This window comes from Thunnus albacares, chromosome 2, assembly GCF_914725855.1.
Source record: "Thunnus albacares chromosome 2, fThuAlb1.1, whole genome shotgun sequence".
Lineage (NCBI taxonomy): Eukaryota > Metazoa > Chordata > Actinopteri > Scombriformes > Scombridae > Thunnus > Thunnus albacares.
This window is the reverse complement of record NC_058107.1, coordinates 33,840,664-33,862,486: the sequence shown is the minus strand read 5'-3', so window position 1 is coordinate 33,862,486 and position 21,823 is coordinate 33,840,664. Positions and strand designations below refer to the sequence as shown.

Genomic DNA, 21,823 nt, shown 5'->3' with positions numbered 1-21,823 from the left:
CAGTTGTTCATATTAATCTCAATACATACAGCACATGCTGGCGAAGCCTTAATTGATGCACTAATGAACTCAGTCTCCATCAGCAGAAGAATTATTTCCAGAACATTGAGTGTTTCTAACTCTGCCCAGAAAGATTCATGTCTGAATGTGTCTAAACTCATTAAAACCATCCGTGTTTGGTATAAATTAACAATACTTTGCATGGTAATTGAGAAAAGTCTGCTTTTCTGCTTTATGGAGTGTGCAGAACCTTATCACATAAACATGGAGGGAGACTTTTGAAAGTGAAACTCCTCAGTAAACTGGATGAATAACAGTAATTATTGCTATAAATTATTCACTGTTGAAATCACAACTGAAGCTGAACTGAGCACTAGAACTTCTTTTGTATTATTTCTTGCAAGACATATGATTTTGCATTTAACTATTCATATTATACTGCAGGTGTACAAAACTCTAAATCATCTTGTCAAATCACCAACTTCTTTCTCTTCTCGTCTTTGTTCCTCGCAGCCCGAGCCAGAGAAGAAAAAGAAGAAGAAAGAAAAAGCAGAGGGAGAGGAAGGGGATGATGAAGAAGAGTCTGAGGAAGAAGAAGAGGAAGAGGAGGAGAAGAAAGAGGAGAGCCAGCCGCCGGAGGAGCAGGGTCCTAGCATTCAGAATCTGGACTTTTGGCCCAAACTCATCACGCTCATCGTCTCCATCATCGAGGAAGACAAGAACTCCTACACGTCCATCATCAACCAGTCAGTGCTGACTTCTGTTCTGTGTCATTTACCTCTTATTGGGTGTATTGTATAGTTAAGGGTGAAAAAAAATGTGTTAAGCTACATGCATCCATGACACTTTTCCTCAAATATCTATGTACACTCACTCACACCATGTTTTCTTTACTCTGAATCACAACAGCAGTGTCCCGTCGCCACTTACAAGCAGTACATGTTGAAATCTTTTGATAGACTTTGACCTACTTTAGTGTAAATACAGTAGGTAATCAGAGACAGAGGTACAAATCTGGGCCGTGCAGTTTATTTTAGGCTGATTTTACATGCACATCCATATATTTTTGCAGGTGCTGGGTAACAAAAAATACACAAAAGGACAAAAGCGTACCTGTACAGTGCTAAATTGTTCCCAAATCTTTAATTCAACATGGACATTTCAACCATTATGGGTCTTCTTCAGGTTGCATCGTGGTTTAAATGTTGTCATGTCTACAATTTTGGATGTATTTTTGGTTGTTTTTAAACTTTTAAAAGATGTTATTTAATGTTTTTTTTTAAGTTTGGATTTTTTGGATTTTGTGACAGAAAATACAGTAAATTGCTGGTAGTTATTTAAACATGTTGCTTTAGCTACAAGTGATTTCAGTCCTTTAATGACACTACTGCTGTAAACACTGAGATTCTGATTTTAATTAGTGTTAATTATCTGTGTGTGTTTGTGTTTGTGTCTTTTGTGCTTGAATGCATGCATATTAAGAAGAATACGCCATGTAGAGCTGCAACAATTAGTCTCTTAGCAGCTCTATATTGTTGCAGATTAGTTGATCAACAAGAAAATAATCTGCAACATTTTCTGGTTCTGGTTAAAATGTGAGGATTTTGTGGTTTTCTTTGTCTTATATGATAGTAAACTGAATGTCTTTGGGTTTTGGACTTTTGGTTGCACAAAATCAGACAGTTGAAGACATCAACTTTGGCTTTAGGGAAATTATAAAGAGCATTATTCCACTATTTTCTGACATTTTACACACAAAACAATGACATACACACACACTAGCACAGTCCCTCACTGTGTGTCTCTGTGTGATCCTCCCTCAGGTTTCCACAGGAACTCAATGTTGGTAAAGTCAGCGCTGAGGTCATGTGGATGCTGTTCGCTCAGGACATGAAATATGCCCTGGAGGGTAAGACTGTGTACAGTATTTTGGTTTGTGTGGGTGTGAGAGAGAGAGAGAGACAACTCCACTAGTTCATCCCCTCTACTGTACATTCACACTTTCTTTTCCTCAATCCATCAACTCTCCTTTTCTTTGCCATCATCTCTCCTCCAGTTTTGGATAAAATTGACCACTACCGCTGGAACAACGGTGAGGTTATAGTCATACATACTGTAGCTGATAGCAAGATACAGTCAGAAGTGCCAGTACTGGGGACATCTTTTCTATACTGGATCAGAAACAAGAGAGTCAAAGTTCAAGAGTCAAAGCTATAATTTTTATAGACCCAACCTGGAAAAACAGGCATATTTATTGAGTCCAGAAAGTACATTTTGATCAAAATTATTCTGATTCAAGTGTAAATTTAAGTGAAAGGTGTCTGTGTCTCAGCAAATACCCATAAGGTTGTCAAGGTTTTTCTCTCGGCAACACCTTACATTACCTTCATACCTCTGAGCTTCCCTGTACAACCACAGCCATGTAACTGTCTGTTGGCATCTGAAAAAATGGGATTTAATGTCTTGTTCAAAGGCACTTTGGCAGCAGGTATCAATAGAGAGCAGACCTGTGTGTTCTCAATCTGTATTCAAATTTAAAGCCAGTTAGTTAACACTGTTAAACATAGTCATTATGATTCCTGCTCGAAACTTTCTGTAACAAACTGATTTTTTTTCCTTTTCTTTATAACTTGGTTTGTAATGAGTCCCCCACATTATAAATATATGCACTCATTATACTCTGGTACTTTCAAAAAGCACAAGCTGAAGACCTCAGAAGACTTTGATATCTTGAGAATCTCTCTTATTTGAAATCTGCTTAGCGCCTCAATGTTCTGGCTTTTGACTGTGTCTCATGTTACAACTGTAGAAAACTGTGGAAACTAGTGTCCTGAAACACTGTCTAGCACACTGAGGTCTGTGTATAATTCAGCTGTAGAAATAGATTTTAGATTCAGTTGTAGTGAAAATGTCAAGTCTCTCCTTAGAGCGCAACACTTAAACCCGTAGAGATGCTGAGTTTTTTTTTTAGCTGAGTCACCACTTTGTCTAAAAACTCCAGATACTCAGTGTTTTTCCAAGATGCTTTGACTGACAAGTCTTTTACTGTAGGGGACCCATTTCAAGACTTTTTTTCTACATTTCATATTTTATTTGTGTTCCCACATCACTTTTTTCCAGCTCTGTCTCCATTCTCATCTCATTCATTGCTTTCTCTGTTTTGTCCGAACTCTCATTGTTTGTATTGTAGCTCCCACCACCTTCCGCATTCGCAGAATAGACTTCTATGCTGGTAAGACGTGTGTGTATAAGTGTGTATGAGTTTGTGTGTTTATCTTTATTTATTTATTGGATGTTGGGATTTTTTTTAAAAAAAAGGTGTTTAAGATATATTGAACAGATAGTTGAACTTTAAAACCTTTACTGACTTTCCTTCTCTGCCATTTTTCCATGAAACAGGTTTATTCCAGTATCATATTTATATATTTTGTTGCAACTAATACCTCAATGCTGTATTGTTTAATCCTTTCACTCCTTATTACTGTTTGTAATGTTGGCGTCATCTCATAATTGGAGCCCAAAATGAAATCAGATGGGACTTGATATTGGTCTCCTCGCTCGCACGTCTTCATTTATTTGTTCCTTTCTCTCGGGTTCCTGTGACACAGACAACACTGATTGGATTTTGATGAAACTCGGACTGAAGAATCTCTCACTCCTTTTTGTTAAAGCATTTTCAAAATTACAACCGGCCCAAGCAGGTCACTGAGTATGCTTTGAAATATTATTGTCCCGCGCAGTTAATTTAAAGGGACAGACGACAGATTGATGTTTGTTTATCTGTTTATTTCTCCCTTCGTCTGTTAACCTTGACGTCTTAGGTAACCCCCAACTAGAAAGTAATTAAAACCTGAAGAAGAATGATGCATCTCAACCATGTGTTTGGATGTTACGCTCAATATCTGAGAAACCTCTGATCAGGGTTTGAAAGAAATACTGAAAATTATTAATCTAACTGACCATAGCAAAAGGGAGGCATTCTGTTTGTTTGTTTGTTTGTTTGTTTGTATGATTTGTAGGCTGATACATGTTCACAGTTATCTCAGTTATTCAAATACCAGCCCAGTACTTTACATGAAAAATGTAAAACATGCTGTAGGAACATGCTCATAAAATTAAACAACATCAGCAGGATTAAAGATCTGCACTACAGGACTGTAAACCTGTAAAACTGCTGCAACATACCTCAATAGATAAACGTTGTATGTAATTATGTGTTTTGTGTGTGTCGGATGTTTCACAGAACACGAGAAGCATAGACTCTGTAAGACTGCAGATTACATGAACCTGCACTTCAAGGTCAAGTGGCTTTACAACGAGTATGTTAAGGACCTGCCTGCCTTCGCAGACACTGTGCCCGAGTATCCAGCGTAAGACACACACACACGAACGCACACACACACGCTTTCACTCATTATCTCGTTCTTTCCTTGTCTCCTCCAGACAAAAGGGAGCTCATCTTGATTCATCATTTCTATTCTTCCCCTGAGTATTGTTGCATACACACTCTTAAGCATTCCTCACTGGTGTAGACACAAGAAATATGGATGACAGAGTAATGATAATAACATTAATAATACAGTTTTAATTATACAACATCTTCAAAAGTACGTTACAAGGTGTGTTACATGACCAATACTTAAAACTCAACAATGAGCTAATCAAAACAGGCTACAAAATAAGTCACATGGTAAGTTTTCTCATGTTTTGTGTATGTTTTGCTCGCCCGGCTGACGGAAAGCACAGCCGATCCTTTAGGGGAACGTTACGTGAGGATTTCTTCCTCTCCTGTGTCTTGTTATTCTTCCAGGTGGTTCCTCCAGTTCGTTCTTGCCTGGCTGGTCGAGAACGAGGAGGTGTCGATGGAGTTCATGCATGGAGCGCTGGAGAGAGACAAGAGAGAAGGGGTGAGTCAGAGAGACGTGACATGAAAAGAAAGTCTTCATCTCAACATGCATCTGTCTCTCATTACTAAAGGCTCGGTTGTTTTTGTGGTTTACTGTTTTGTTTTTTTTAAATCCTGGGTTTTGTCAATCTTTATTTTGACTATTTAAAAGAAAGGATACATTAATAAGACAAGACTCAAAGTGAAAATCTAAAGCAGACTGTTTCACAATTTATCAGACGTCTGAACAGTGAAGTGGACCGTTACGCTTTTCCCTCCTGCAGCTCTGACACTGACCTTGTTTTTTTGCAGTGAGCAGCGTCTTGCTTGTTACTTGGCAACACATCACAACTGTCAATCACTTGTGTGCCAGCACTCAATATTATCAACATCACCTATAGTCAGGGAATCAAAAACACACAGTAAACTTACCTATAAACTCAATGAACTTATCAAAAACTCAAGTCCTCCACAAATGTTTCTTCAATTAAAATGGGCTTCTTTTCAAAAACTGGGGTATAATTTGGTGAAAATGTGTAAATTGTAGAGAAGACTCGAGAACTCCATCCATATACAAGTATACAGTAGGGTTGAAATAGCATTTTTCTGGGGATAATGGTGCTACATTAAACATTTAAGTAATGAAACACGATGTAAGCTGCTAAGACAGTGCAAAGAGTCAGTGCAAGAATGTAAAATGTAAACATTGCAGATATTTTAGCACCAATGCAAAGGCCTGGGATAATTTGTTGTGTTGTTCATTTGGTGGGAAGCTGGTGAGGGATCACACCCTCATTGTTGCAGCGGTTACTCCTGCTGGTTGGTCGAGGCAGTTGGATATAAACATGTAGACTATAAGGAACCTCTGTGAACATTACACCCTCTTGGTAAAGCCATTTGTATGTGTCCATGTATATTACAGGCTCCATATTGCCTTGGGAGGTAACTGTTCGAGTGTTATGCCCTTAAATCATTTAACAGGATGTCAGTCACTGTACAGCCTACTCATCTTTACCAATTTGGCCAATCATCTCTTTTTAAGGGATGATTACAAGTCTCCCTCACTGCTGTTTGGAAGAAAAGTTTCAATTTCTTATTTCCTCTGAACAGATAACTGGCCTCTCCAGACACCAGAATTTAATCAAGGAAAACAGGAACAATTTGCAGCGTTCTCAATTAGTGAAGATGAGACATTATGTTTGTGATCTAAGCTAATGTGCCGGATGTATTACTACACAAATCTTACATAAATTGGATAAATTCATATTCACCTTATTTCAATTTGCAATCACTCAAGAACTGGGAGTTGGGTCACAGTGCTCTCAACAAGGAGGAAATTAGAGCACGGATATGAGAAGTGACTCATATCCTAAAAATACAGACAATATATAGATATGAAAGTCTCACCTCCTAGATATTTGAATTCTAATGCAAAATCACATAAAGGCAATTTCGTTATTACCAGTAAACACTGCTGAAAAATGTAAGAATGTAATACTTGATAACTGATATAACTTGTATATTTCTAAATAAAACAGACAAAGTTTTTCCCTGAACATTTTTGCAGCTTCCAACAGCTGAGTTATTTATACGGTTGAGAAGGAGCCAAAGCAGTTGAGAGAATGTGCATTTCTACAAAACTGACATCCACAACAGAGTAAATGACAGCTTCAGTCTCATGACCTCTTGTTCACAGACTCCTTGAAGGATGCTCCAATTCATTCAAGTGTAGCAGAGTTCTGCTTTTGGTCAGCGAGTCCCAGAATGATGGACAAGTGTTGTCTCACCACCTACTGTTGAGTCCCAAAGCTATACTTAATCTTCAGGGACCTGTTATGTCCTCTCTTGTTCCTCTAAGAGTTTTTTAAGAGTCGAGTTAAGCCTGCAGAAAAGTCTCGTGGTCAGGGCTGGTAAGGCACAGAGCACTTTGACTATTTTGAGGCACTCCACATATATTATTTGTTAGTATTTCCACCTTTATTGGCCATTACAGACCTTCTACTTTTATTGTACATTGCCTGAACAGCTGCACTAATTCTCCATCACTAAAGCTGCTTTCACTCTGGCTGTGCCCCACTGATGTAAGAGCAGAGAATATCATTCAAGCTGAACGTGATGCCACACAGTTGTATTGATTTATTGCTAAGTGTTCGGGGTGCTCCGTGCGTCATGCTCCGTTTCACGTGTGCTCACATGGCTCGACCTGTCGTTTTCCCATTGTATGCTAAAACAGGTTCAAACATCATTTTACTGACAAGGGTTAAAGTAATAAACTTACTATGAAAACATACCACCAATCAGAGCAACAGTTAACAAATGTAAAGCAGCCCAGCAGGGTTTGAATGATGGGAAACAATCAAACCAGTGAGTGTGGGATATAAAATATGGAGGGTCGTGAACCCCTGAAGTAACAACTAGAACTATCTGAAAATCTCAAAGTTTTGGTGGGTCTCAGAAAATAAGTTAATTATCTTCTATTTATCTGAATAGCTAATACAGGCTAATTAATACACTCTAACTCTGCAGTTCTGCTTCTCATCTTCATATTTTTGAAAAGCCTTATTTAGGTCTTTGCCTATGAAAGAAATCTGTCCTTATTTATCTAAGTGAAAAGACATGAAACTAACCAAGCTAAACTTGGAATCTTTTGGAAAATTTCTTCAATGTGAGAAAGCAGACAAAGTCAGTTACTGGTCGGTTTCAGTGTTGAACTTTGTGGGTGCAGCAGGAGTACATGGTGGCATCTTTAAACTTAACATTTCATATTTTAACTGCATATTGGATGAATAATTGGTTGGTGTTGATTGTACACTCCCTAATTGTGAGTACAATTAATCTTTAATTATCGGACACCAATAGTTCTGATTTCCTAGAAAGAATACAGGGAGGATGAATGAGTTAAGGATCCCTTTATGCTGTCAGAAAAATATTATTTTACTCCTTCTTCACTCTCTTAAATACCTTGATGTTTTATCTCATGGGAGGTTACGAGGAGTCCATTAGAGACAGCTTTTATTGAAAAACTGTTAAGTGCTCATCAGCCCCCTTTGCCTTTTAAAGAAGCAGTTATGGATCCATATGCTGTAGGGTTGTAAGTTTAAGAGAGACAGATTATACAATAGCAGGACTAGTCCACATGGGAAATATGTGGCGTGGTTCTCTTAACTACCACAAACTACCACACCAACCCCTGGGCCCCATTTACATTTGCACCATTTAGCTGATTAAGGAGGAACATATGATTAGTGTAACAGCGCAATAAGCCTTCTATTCCCAGACCAGCAACGTTTCAAGTGAAAGATAATGATGGTGGTGGTCAGAGCGCTCTGAAATCTGTGCTGTAGCCGTGGAGTAATTACACAAGAGCAAGTGGTACAGTGGTTAGCAACAGAAATAAGAAAAGGTATGAGTTATTATTTGATTACAGGAAAGTGTAGATGGAGAGGGGGCGTATGAGTCAGTAAGGAGGCTGATGTGAAGGCAGAGAGACTTTTCTGTTTTCATTTTTTTATAAAACTGCACCAGTGACACTTTGTCTTCTCGTCTCTCCACCTGCAGTTCCAGCAGACGTCTGAGCACGCCCTGTTCTCCAGCTCGGTGGTGGACATCTTCACCCAGCTTAACCAGAGCTTTGAGATTATTAAGAAGCTGGACTGTCCGGACCCCGCTGTGGTGGCCCACTATAACCGCCGCTTCGCCAAGGTGAGATACATAACACAGAAGAGTTTACATCAGTCTTTGTTCTGTGTACTATTGATCCATCACATGTATCTATCTGGGATCTGTGTGTAGTGTTTGTTTCTTCTCTCACTTGTGGCTACAGTACATATATCAATACAGTACAACATACAGACATCATGTAACTCACATACCTAAACAAATAGAAAAATGCACGCAATCAATTGTGCTCATGAATGCTGCTGCACTAAGAGAACTAAGGAAACTCCTCTAGTATCATCCAGCCATGCAGATAGTTGTTGTTTTATTTGTCCCAGGTTTGAGATCAGTGATGGACAGACAGTAATATGATGACTTTGACATTGAAATTCTGTGATTACGTTACATTTGCTAATCTTACTGAAGAGTTGATATCAGTTTGGTCTCAGTGGGCAGACTGGTCCGGTATGTACTAGCTTGATTGTGTGGGGATGCAATTAGCCGCCACCAAAAGAGGAGAAATTAAACTCCAGGTAACTTCAACATGTATATCTTTTTAACTGACTTTACCCACTAATAAGACCACATTCAGGTATCAGCTGGTTTAGTTCAGAGTTGGAGTGAGAACAAAGCAGCTTCACTGAGAAGCCGGGACTTCATGCAGTCACTGATGCTAACGTTAAGCTAGCTGTTGATGGTCAGTAGATACCTCCATACTTTAGGCTGGCTGCTTGTTAAACCACAACATGTCATTTTCTTCTTCTACACGTCTTCTAAACACAGACGTTGTAACATGTGGGTGTGGAGGCTTTGACGTTGTTTAAAAGGCACTTTTGACGAAGCTGATAGCTGAGTAACAAAAAGAAGTAACCAATGATGTAATTTATTGCCTTTGCTGTTAAGTAATCAGTAAAGTAATGTAATTATGTTTTAATACGTGATATGTGATGCGTAAATTATTACATTTTTTAAGTAACTTGCCCAACACTGATGTTTGAGATATCAGCTCTGCAAGATTTCTGCCCTCACCCCAATGCAATAGAGGTGGATTTGTGATGCTCACAGTGGTGGAAAATCACATTTCCAAGGTTCAACAGCAAGATATCTTTCCAGAGACAGTGTTCCCAGTCACCCTGAATAATGCACAGACTGAATGACTAAGTGATGAAGCTGCCCAAATTCTGAGGATTTCAGTACTCAGACATTCTGTATTATCAATACTGTAAACTTTCGGATTCTCTAAACAGAACATCTTTTTTAAAGATGGTTGGGTTTTCAAGAGGTTCAGTCATGATTTGTGAGTGTGAGCTCATTCTGAAACGTGCACAAACTCATAAAACTCTCTTCATGTCTTCCCGCATATAAAGATAGTTTTCTGTGGATGAACATACCCATAAAGGCATAAATATATGGTTGCTTAGAGTGTTTTTCATAACTCATCTTCATCACTGAGGCGAGGTGAGTGTTTTACCTAAAAATCCCTGATCATGATTCATCTCAAGCGGATTACTTACACAACTCTTTTTTGAGTCACAGAATCATCTCTCTATAGCATACAATATATAGAGTACACAGTATATACTATATACTCTATATATATTATAGGGTATTGTAATCAAACCTTTGATATCATATTTACATTTTTTTTCTTCAAATTTAATTTAAGGCAGTTGCTTTTAGGCAGAGCCACTAAATCTAACAAACCTGTCTGTGCTCTGCAGAGGAATAGTGTGTGTGTGTTTGTGTGTGTGTAAATAAAAAATGGCTAATGTAAGCCATTACTCTGAGCTGTCCATCTCTCTGTCCCCAGCCCTTTACTCCCTTTTCATTTTCTGCCACTCCACTCATGATGTTAATCTCTCTCTCTGCCTTTTCATCTCCTCCCTGCGTCAGCTGTAGTTTGTTTTTCATCTACTCGTCTACCATGTTGTTGCCATCCCTATGGATTTTCCATCTTTCTTTTGTCTCTAGCTGCCTTTATTACCATCTTCTCTCCTTTTCCTTTTCCCTCTTTTTTGCCTTTTTTCTCACCCTCAAAGTTGTTATTCTTTGCCGTTCTTAATCTTTTTCCTCCTCCTCTGCCTCCAGGCCAGCAGAGTTATAATTCATTTTGGAAAACTGTGGGATGACAGTGAAAAAGAGCCAGTTGCAGTGCAAGATAAAGGGAGAGACAGAGAGTTGTACAACAGTGGGACACTGTACAAAGTAATGCAGGCAGCTATCAGCCCATATGTTTAATGCATGAGTGTAAGGCGGCCATCTGGCTGACTCAGCAGAAAGTAGGGAAATCTCTCAGAGAGCCCGGGATGCTGTGAGGTAACAGTTACAGGAACACTTCTTGTCATTTCCTGACTCCTGTTTACCATCACAACCAATAAATTAAACTTATACTATGCAGTTGATTGGTGTTTTTAAACACAGCATTCAAAGTTGACCCCTCCTCCCTGGCGAGAGAGAGCAGCAGTGGTCGAGTGAATGAGGAGAGGGAGCAGCGCCGGCGAGAGCAAAGCTGTGAATCAGATAAATAAAACATTATTTTCTGATTATTTCACAGTGGCTACGTTCTAAAGCACAAATAAATACGCCTGCACCTCAGGTGGTCAGCAGGTTTAATTTGCAACTCGTGATATATTTCCAGAAGTCAGGAGGTCTTAAAAGTGTTTGGCATCTACTATGCACATATTTATGGCATGCATGTGTATCCTTATCTGCATGATGGTAGAAGATGAGATAATCTCTCAACAACAATTGGTCTGCAGCACCTCTAATGGTCTAAAACTCCACAGGGTACCTTTAAAAATCTTGAAACAGGAAAAAACAAGCTAAAAACGAGCTAATTCTTGTCCATATGATCTCAAATCTCAGTTTCCTCTAGAGTATTTGTAGAAATCTGTGTAAAAAGCAAACAAACAAAATAATAGCTGTCTGGGAGATACTAGAACTGGATTCCCAGGACCAAAGTCTTCTCAGTCTTGATGTGTTGTTTTGTGTTTCTCTGCATCTCGAACTAGTTGCGTTATGAACTAGTGTCACACAAGCGTTCTCTTTCTGATATGTTGTTATAGAAGACTTTAGTCTATTTATTTTTAACTTAAAGTATATTGCTGGCAATTTTCTATATTTTTCTTACTGTCAACAAATCTCATGTAGAGCAGAGCCAAACCAACAATGAATTGATCTACTTACAAGTGTGTGTACCCAGAGTCTGATATATCTTATTCCTCTGTGTCGTACACGTCTGTTGTTGTTCAAAAAACTATTAAAAATACATCAATGACAATAAACCTACAAGTAACAAAGTTGAATGATTTTGCTGATTCCAACAGTTGCTAGAAACACTGGTCTGCCTGATTCATACTGCACAGCACAGCTCAGTCACATGATGTGTGACTTGTTGTGTACAGTTTGTATGAAAGTTTTTACTTCTAAACTGGCAGCTCAGTGTCAAATTTGGTACATAGAGTGACTAGTAAATGCAATGCAGTTTGTCTTTTTTATCTTTTCAATGAAACAAATGGTTTGCAGGAAGCGATGACTTTTATTCTCCTGACAAGAAGAACAGTGCTGTTGTTTGGAATAGATAAAATCAGAATTGGCTTGTTTTGTGTGTGAGAGCTGATAGTCATCATGGCTGAACGGGCCAAGAAGACAGTGCCCACAGAGACTGTTCATCAAGAGAGATCCAAGGAAAAAGATGTCCCTTAAGTGCCGCCTACAGTCTTTGATTGGCAGGAGGTTTGTTGCAAAAACATCAATTAGCACCAAGGAATTGTTATCAAGGAACACATAACGCTTGGTGCTTTCTGTAAACTGGCAGGATCACAGTAGAGCCTCTCTGCTACTCGCAAAAAAAAAATCTATTTCAGTCCTTGTAACTTTGTCTAAACATACTGGACTTGCATGCAGTCTTTTGCCTACTGTAAGTTAATGTGATTTGTGCTTCTAGTTTTTCTAAGCAGATAAAATCCTGGTCATCAGAAATCAATGTCCATCTCCTTAATTTGCATTTTAGGGCAATTAGCTTTAGATTTGTGTTGAGAACTAAACCTAAGTCACAAAAATGAGGACTTAAGACTTGGACAGACTCGACTGCTGTGAGAATATTAGTCTCACGGTTTGTTTTGACCTCATAAAACAACAGATCAGTAAAAATAAATATGACAGCATCAAGCATGACCACACAGCTTGCATATTTATTAATTAAATCTTGGCATTGAAAGGTCTCAGCTATGTGAAAATGGGAAAAAATTGGGATTCCCTTATGAAGACTTCAGACTTAACTTGTCCTAAAGAGCTTGAGTCTTGACTTAAAGGGACTTGACTGTCAGTTTTATACTGTTACGATGTTTGATGTCTACGTTAAACTTGGCCAATGTTCCAAAACATGAGGTGAACGTATGTAAAAATGCTCCTTGTAAGACAAATACTCAGGCTTCAGCCTGGTTTAAATGATCCATATGCAATGGTTTCTTTAACTTTCCTGTCGAGATGATGTCAAATCATCGCGCATGTCCATAAACAGCCGTCTATTTCGTAATCTTTGTTGCTGAGGTTGTTCACTTGCATATTTCAGATTGGATTTGGGCTCGAACACATACAGATGTATTTAAGAAGTTTCCATTTTGGGTAAAGAACAGGAAAAAGAAATGAAATCATACTACTACTGTTTGTTTACATAGCCTCCAGAGCTGCCAGAGGCTTGCCAGTCAGAACACAGTGGGCTCATCGGGAGGGGGTCCTTAAAGATAGAGGAGCTACTGTAAAATCTGTTTCAGATGGAGGTTGAACTGAGGGGCTGCATAAAGAGCCAGTATAAGATAAATAAGGAGGTTTTTGAATTGTAAATCATACAAAAATATTCTAGTAGAATAAAATCATGGACCTGTAAATTCTGTAATTCTGTAAAGACTTGCTTGGATTTGACTGGTCTTGAATGATTTGAGACTTCACTTGGACATTTTCCACAAAGCAGCTCTGATTGCATCCTCACTCCTAAGAAACTAAGAGCCTGGAGCTTTCCTGTAAAAAAAAGACAAAGATGCACATTTTCAAAAGTCTCGCCTGTGTTCAAACAGAGCCTGTTCTCACCTGACTGAACAGAAGAAACTAAAGGGAGTAAATACTGTACAAATATTCAGCTTCCTCATGTCTCCAGAGGTTCCCAGAGCAAACTCATCTAAGTGTGTGTTATCTTGTTTCCACAGACGATCACCAAAGTGCTGCTGCAGTACTGTGCCCTGCTGGCCAAGAGCTTTCCCTCCTACTGTGAAAAGGAGAAGATAGTGAGTACTGCTGTGTCGCCACTTTGATACCGAAATGTCTCACTCTGAGCTCATCTCTAATTTGGAGGGAGACCAAACACTTTGAAAGCTAGTGCACTCTCTGAAGAGTGGATTAATATTTTAGATGATGCTTCCCACTCGATAACTTCACTCTGTATTGTTTTGGCTTTGTTTGGGTTTTTTTTCATCCTGCTGTCATCGCCTTTTGTCTTTTGTTTTGCTTCATGTCTTTCATTCATACACTCTTTTATTTCTCCTTATTTGACCTCCTTGACTTTTCCTTCTTTACTTGACTCTTGATTTTCTTTCTATCTCCCTCTTCTCTTGTCGTCTTACACGTGCTGTTTCCCGCCTCTCTCTTCCTCCAGCCATGTGTGCTGATGAACAACATCCAGCAGATGAGGGTCCTGCTAGAGAAGATGTTCGAGTCGATGGGAGCAAAACAGGTGAGCTTAAACAGATGTCTACACACAGGCACATCTAACACTTGTCCTGCACCATTGATTTTTAATCCCCTGCAACAGAGGCCTGAGAGTCAGAAGATTTTAATCTCATCTGATTTCACTGACAAGTTCCCGCCTCTGTGGTTTAATGAAAAGGTGTTGTTTTTTGGGTCTTCATAGATTGAAAACTGAGCTTTCACCAACATAACATGTCTTCACAACCAAAGTTTGTGATGTGAAAGACATGCCCTGATATAGCTCACAGCAAGGTGTGACTCATATGACTCAGACAAGCTGGAGTCATTGGAGAGGTTTTCTAGACCCAAGGGGGTTTGTAAATGGCAAACTGTTCAGGCAGTTGCATCATAATGGTGCTTGTTTTAGTGTTTATTTTGTAATATGTCTTAATATAAGATAACTATCGCCTGTCTCCATGTTGTTAAATGGTTAATGGACTGTGAGAGCTCCCGGGACAATGATGGTAATAAGTTCAGGACCTTATCGTTCTATCCCTGACAAAGTCTTAAAGGAGGATAAGGAGGATTTAGTGGCATCTAGCAGTGAGGTTGCAGATTGCAACCAACCTTCCCCTCACCCTCCTATTCCAAGCACGTAGGAGAACCTACAGTGGCCGCAAAACTCGCGAAAAACATGAAAGGCCCTCTCTAGAGCCGGTGTTTGGTTTGTCCATACTGGGCTGCTGGCTCCGTGGAAGAGGACCCGCTGCTTCTGTAGATATAAAGGGCTCATTCTAAGGTAACGAAAAACAACGATTCTTATTTTCATGGGATTATACACTGATTAAAACATACTTATTGATATTATATTCCATTTCTGACGAGTCCATTCCGCTGAATGCCACTAAATTCTACACAGTGCACCTTTAAATGCTGTATTTTATAATATGTTAGGGTGTTGTCAGTAAACCTAAAGCCTATAAGTAACAGTTAGTTTAATAATTTTGCCGATTCCAATGTTAAACACTGGTCTGACTGATTTATTCTGCACCACACACCTCAGTCACATGATGTGTGACTTCTTGTTATGTACAGTTTGTATGAAGGTTGAGGTTTTGCTTTCTAAACTGACAGCTCACTGTCAAATCTGGTACACAGAGTGAACAGATAATGAGTGAATGATTTTGGATGCTGCAGTGCGTCTTTTATGTCTTTTCAAGGAAACAAAGAGTTCACAGGGAGTTTTATTCTCCTGGCAACAAGAACAGTGCTTTGTTTAGAATAGATAGAAACAGAATTGGTGTGACTCATAGGAGTCAGACAAACTTGAGTCAACTGGAGAGATGTTCCAGACCGAAAGGAGTTTGAAAATGGCAAACTGTACTCTGTTCAAACAGTTGCAATTGCATCGTAACGGTTTGTACTGCTGTCATGTGTGACAAGTTGTTGCCTCTCTGACCTAAGTCTTGTTAAGGCGCCAGTATACTCCATCAGAAATACTTATCAGACAATCGAACAGCTTCGGGCAGGACCTCACTCCATCCCTATTCTGACATTGGATTTGGGAGGGGGCTATGTTCGACAATTACTGTAACTTTCCAAAAGCAACATCCAAAATTTCACACTCATTTCACACAGTGATTGGCCAGGCATGCAGAGGTGAGAAAGTAAGCAGAGTTTGATCTCTCTCGAGCTCTCTGTTTTGTCACACAACAATTTCTGTCAATTTTCATGTGACCACCGGATGTAACGCTATGAATGCCTTCTTGACGAGACTGTCTGAAAATGTGCATCACCATCATAGACTGTATAAAAATATGGACGTAGTTACCGTGAAGTCACCCGTTGGTTTCTGAAGAGCAGTTTTAAAGCTAAAAGCGAGCCGCTCTGGCCGTCGCCATCTTGGCAGTGCGTGACGCTGCCTAACTCCCAGCCAATCAAAAATGGGCAAAGAGGCGGGCTGAATGGCTGAAACAAGCCACCTAGCGGCTGGCGGATCTGTCACTCAAAGCAGCCATGTCCTTCATTATGCATAACTTTACGGCTTAGTAAAATTTAAACGGGTGAGTTATAAAAAAATTTACCCCCCGTACAGTTGTCGTGAAACGGGAAATTAGCTACAGAGACCAAAACCGTTTTTTGTACCAGGCTGTAAACATGTTTATTTCTGCTGTAAAGTTGGGCATTTTATCATGGGGGTCTATGGGGATTGACTCGTTTTTGGAGCCACCCTCAAGTGGCTATTCAAGGAACTGCAGTTTTTGGCACTTCCGCATTGGCTTCATTTTACAGTAATTACAATAAACGATTATTACGTCTTACCTCTCTCCATGGCTGGCTTTTCTCTCCACCTTTCAGTGTGAGGCTATAAACTCTTTTGATTTCCAACATGATCAGGCAGAATGTACAAACTACTGTATATTTTCTAGCATAACCAAGCCTTCACACTCATGGTAGCCTGTAGAAATTCTGTCACAAATGTTTGTTAGAAAAGGGCAGTGAGATAGCTTGACTTCAGAGAGGAGAAAACTCATTAGGGACACATTCAGTTCCGCTGAAAACATTTCATCCTGTAACAAAGCTTTGGTAGTAGTCAACGCTGAAGACAATGGGTTTAATTATATATGTTTAGCAGGGCAAATTGTATTCCATGGTGTACTGATGTCTCTTTGGGACACTAGTGTTTTCCTACGTCATTGTTTTCACAGTAGATGTTTGGGTATATCGCTCCCAACACATCCACCAAATGGAAGCAAAACAGATCTGAAACACTGTGTGAAGTCAGACTTAAAACATGTCAGAAAATCTGAAAATGTTGCAAACTGGTAAAAAAAAAAAATGTTTTCCAACTTATCACATGCCAGAGGTGACTTTCTTAGAAGTAGCTGTTTTCAAAAGAATTCAATAACTGCTTCTGGATTTCAAAGGCTCTTGTAGTCCTGTTTATAATTTGATTTTTTTTATTTATGATGTATGTAAATTCAGACCTTGCACACTATACAGTAGGTATTTCTTGAAATGAAGCTGGAAAAAGCTGTAACCAAATCATCAATGATCACCAGCAAACAGAAAACAAAAGATGATTCCTGCACACAAAACTTCCCAGTGTGCCCTTTTTCTCTGTTGGTCTTGATATGTCCTGTAACATAGATGTAGCATATTTAGGCCACCTCAATGTCCTCCAGGTGTGACCTAATTACTGTAATGGATCCATTTCACATTCATGCTCATATGTCGCTGCCAGGAGAAGCAGCAGAGGTGAATTTTATATGCCTGCAGGAATTGATTTTGCTATATCCGCTGGACGTGTGAACCTGTAGTGGTTTTGTAGAGTTATAACCATCCAGTATGAAATTGGAAATATTCCTCCTGCATCTCTAACTTTACATTTTTGTCTTATTTGAATGAAAAGTAACCTTGCTGATATATTTTTTGGAATATTCATAGCATAGACATCTCTATAAAAATAGCCAATCTTATTTTAGACGTTTGTTTGCAGATGAAGGTGCAACAGGTGTGAAACTCGAATGTGTGCGTACATGTGCGTACATAGGCGTCAAATTATTATAAGTAGCATGTGAGACTGAGAGTGTGTGTGTGTGTCTTTCTCTCTACAGTTAACTGCTGAGGAGGAGAGGGTAGGTCTGGGTTTCTTTTTTACCCTCGTTCCTCTCCTGTTGCTCCTCCAACACAAATATCCAAAATAAACATCCTCCTCATTAAAGCAAAAATCCATCCTGAACCTCTAGCCAACTCTAGCCTCTTTTTACCCAGTAGTGTGTGTGTCTCTATTTTTAGGTTGTACCCAATTTACTCATATGCAAAAGATCAACAACTCTTCCTCCTCCTCCTCCTCCTCCTCCTCCTTCTTCCTAGACTCCCAATCATCACTTTCAGTGCAATGTCCTATTAATGAAACTTAGTAATTTTCCTTTCCACTTGATATAATTTATGTTAAAAAAAAAAAAAATACTGTGCTTTTACAATGCTGCTTCTTTCCAAAAGCTTGAGAACGAGGAGGAACCTGAGGAGCTTGACGAGGAGGTGGGTCAACTTGTCCATCTGTCAATACCTCGACATTAAGTTTGGATAAATAACTTTTTAGGTGTTTCAAACTAGCAAACAGCTAGTGAACTTTCAGTTTTGTTGTACTAATATGTACTTCCTGCAAAAATCCAGCTCTCATATGAAATGCTTTTCATACTTTGTTTGAGCCAAACTGACATTTTGGCATTTCAAATTCCCTCTGGCTTGTCGAACACAGATGCACCTAATACCATTAACCATGGCTGCCCTCCACGTAGGCTCACTGCCATCATTAATGTTATTAGTTAAACCTATGCCAAGATTTCCCTTTATAGTAACTACTTTAAGGGCATTTTCAAACCTGCACTGTTTTTGTCTTTTTAATCGGAGTTGTTCGTTTCCCCCTTGATGCGATTCGTTTGGGCAGATCTGAACGGAGCAATCATACCCCAAAACAACTGCACCAAGACCCTTTGAGGAAGTGGTCTTGGTCCGGTAACTCTGGAGTGGTTGTTTGTTGTGGGAACATGATCCAAGCTCAACTACAAGGCATACTCTTCAAGTTTGAGCTAAACGACTCGTGTAGCCGCGTGGACTTTGCATACTGTGATCCGAATTAGCTAAATCAACAGTTGCTAGCATGTAGCCTAAGAGTGAATCAAGATCCAACCTGCGCTAGCACAACAAAGTACGTTGCCTTCTTGATATTTGGGCACCTTCAGGTTTGACCTTCTTCAGGACCTTCCTCCTGTGTTAACGCTCTCACTCCCACCCCGGACATGTCTGACCAATGACAAAAGAGAACGTTCTCCCGTGGCTTTTAGTGATGCTTTTTGGTTCGTCCTGATTTTTTGTGAAAACACTTCAAACCAACGGGAAAAAGCAACAAGTTTATCAGCGCATCCACTGATTCGGACCAAACAAAATTATAGATTTGAAAACAAAAACAGCCTCAAAATAAGAATATGCAGACGTAGCCTACATGGACAGGGGTGTCCACATATAGTTTTGGCTTTTTTGCAGCCTCTATGGTTCTTATAGTTATTTTTAAGGTAAAATCTCAGATAAAAAGGTTAGGGTTAGGGTTAGGGTTAGGGTTAGGGTTAAGGGTTAGGGTTAGGGTTAAGGGTTAGGGTCAGGGTTAGGGGGTTAGGGTTAGGGGTTAAGGTTGGGGTTAGGGGTTAGGATTAGGGTTAGGGTCAGGGTTAAGGGTTAGGGTTAGGGATTAGGGTTAGGGTTAGGGGTTAGGGTTAAGGGTTAGGGTTATAACAAAATTAATTTGTTGGCAGAGGTCATTGATCTGATTGTGTAGGTGTGGCGTGATGTGTATCACAAGTCTACATTGCGTAATTTTTAGTTGTTTTTTTAACCAGAATCAGCTACAATCACTGTCATTAAAAATTAGCTCAGGCTTGTGGCGAGCAGATATTCTTAAGCAGTATCATTGATTTCCATAAATAAGTTTCCCATTTAGTTAAGTGTTTGAGTGGATGCCAGCATAATCTGAGGATGATGCTGAAACCTACAGTCGCTGTGTCCTTACAAAACCACATCAGAGTAATACTTCTCTGCATTTGTTTTTGTTTTTTTGTTCTTTTCCTTTATATAATCAAATTTTCTTTGTCATACATTTTATATTATTTGTTTGTTTTCATTTCCATACCATCTCCACCAGGCCAACACAGACAATGAGGGGGAGGATGATATGGTGGGTATTCTCATCAGCAAAGGCTGACAGAAGAAAACAAAAATCTCATTCGTTTTTGCTATTTCACCTTGTCTTTATATTTTAAAACAACTGTCTTTTGTTTGTGGGTTGGTGTAATCTTTACGGCTGCCAGTCAGTGGAGACCAAGGTGAGAGTTTCTAGGTCATTCCCACTGAGAACGCTTTCACATATGATTTCCTCAGATGTCTTTTTTTCAATTCTAATTATTTCTGTCTTGTTTCATTTCACCTTCTTTTCTTATTGTTTTGTCATTTTCAACCCCCAGTCTGGCTGCTCAGTCTCAGTGGGATCTGAGGTAAGAGGGAATTTAAAAAGAAAACTTTCTAGTACACAGGTAGCATGTAATTTCCCTGAGATCTTGTACATGATTACATCATATTAATCTCAATATTTGTAAGCTAGACAGAAACCAGAGATTTTTATGTAGATTAAGACACACTCATACCTGTGGACATGTCTCAAAGAGTCTCAAAGTGTCCGTGTCTGTAAAGAAGCCTTAAAATAAAAAACCTGCAGACTCAAGACCTTCTATGTCCCTCAGAGATTTGGTTGTCTTCTTATTTCATGCCTTATTTTATGCTTTAAGAAAGCAGTCATCGATATAAACTGTCCAAGATAGCAGAAAAAAACTTTTTTTAATACATTTTTAAATTATTCCTGCCTATTATCACATGACTGTTACCCCCATATAACTAAAGAGACCCAAATTGCCCATAAAGCTTCTGGTACCACATGCTAGCAAAGCTTAACACATTTACAGTTGGCTGCCAACACAGCCTCCCTCCTCGAGTGAGTGCTTAATAGACTAGACAGTGGGTTGCCAGATAATTGAATTTGACAGTGTATAGAAATGTTGCTTTTAGCTGCAACTAAACAGCCTCTTGGAATGACTTTGTTTGTCACCTGACTGTAGGGGGGCCTGTGGCATTTCAGACAAAGTCAGACTTGGAGGGGTGAAGAAGAAGCTGTAGATAATGAAAGGGTGATAGAGCTTGGATGTTTAATGGCTAAAGTTACTTTAACAGCTGTGGGATGTTATAGAGAAGATATTCATACTGTTATTAGTCAGCTAAATGTGCTGATGCTTTGCTTTAGTCAGGTCTTTTGAAGGAGGCGATTTTATGTCTCTGTCATCGTGCAAGCAATTAATTCCCTCTCTGTACTGGCATTTAGATGTTAAATCATCTCCAGTTTCATAAATCTACCCTGACCCAGACAATGTTGAACCAGAGTCTGTTTAAACGTTATCATGCTCCTTCGTTGATTGCTGCAAATGGAACATCAAATATTTTGATTGCGACTCCTTCATAAAGGAGTTTTATTTATGAGGAGGAACCCTGAGATTCTTCATTTCTCAAAGGTCATTTCAATTTGCATTACAGTTGTTTTTGAGTTGTGATTAGATTATAAATGAGTGAAAGTCAGGTTGAATTCACAGGCTGTCTGGGCTTTGGATCCTCAGGAATTTGTGTCATTATTTTACTGTTAAAGTACTTGAAAGGCATGTACTCAGAGGCCTCTAGTACTTTTAGCTTTGTGAGGAGGACCAGTTCTAGACCTTGAGAATGAGGACATTTCGTCTGGTGCTCACTTCAACAAATGACTGATGGAGTGTTACGTCTTGGTTTTAGGGGTAAGGTCAGAATTATGTTTAGGTGAAAGGACAGGTTCATCATTTTTCAAGTCTATCCCAACACAATAGCCCAAATGAACGTTGACACATGTTTTTCTTCATTATGCCCTTTCAGTGTAACCTTTAAGTTTAGGGTGAGAGGTTAGAGAATGCGTCACATCAATTTTGGTCCTCAAACATGAAGGTCAGGGTAACTACTGCAGGTACATTT

At 39.3% G+C, this 21,823-nt stretch overlaps 1 protein-coding gene and 1 long non-coding RNA gene across 2 annotated transcripts in view; both read left to right on the top strand.

Moving 5' to 3' along the window:
• The window catches only part of LOC122967288 (protein unc-13 homolog B-like), a 200,591-nt gene that overhangs the window by 157,103 nt on the left and 21,665 nt on the right, over positions 1–21,823 (top strand). Inside the window, exons 25-31 of the mRNA XM_044331849.1 lie at positions 625–746; positions 1,824–1,909; positions 4,244–4,370; positions 4,811–4,907; positions 8,444–8,587; positions 13,747–13,824; positions 14,193–14,270. Coding sequence (XP_044187784.1) covers positions 625–746; positions 1,824–1,909; positions 4,244–4,370; positions 4,811–4,907; positions 8,444–8,587; positions 13,747–13,824; positions 14,193–14,270 — 732 coding nt within the window. The remainder of the gene's footprint in view (positions 1–624; positions 747–1,823; positions 1,910–4,243; positions 4,371–4,810; positions 4,908–8,443; positions 8,588–13,746; positions 13,825–14,192; positions 14,271–21,823) is intronic.
• On the top strand, positions 18,028–20,106 carry LOC122967296. The gene is made up of 3 exons (XR_006398582.1): positions 18,028–18,268; positions 19,926–19,958; positions 20,092–20,106. It is a non-coding gene; the product is annotated as an uncharacterized LOC122967296 (long non-coding RNA).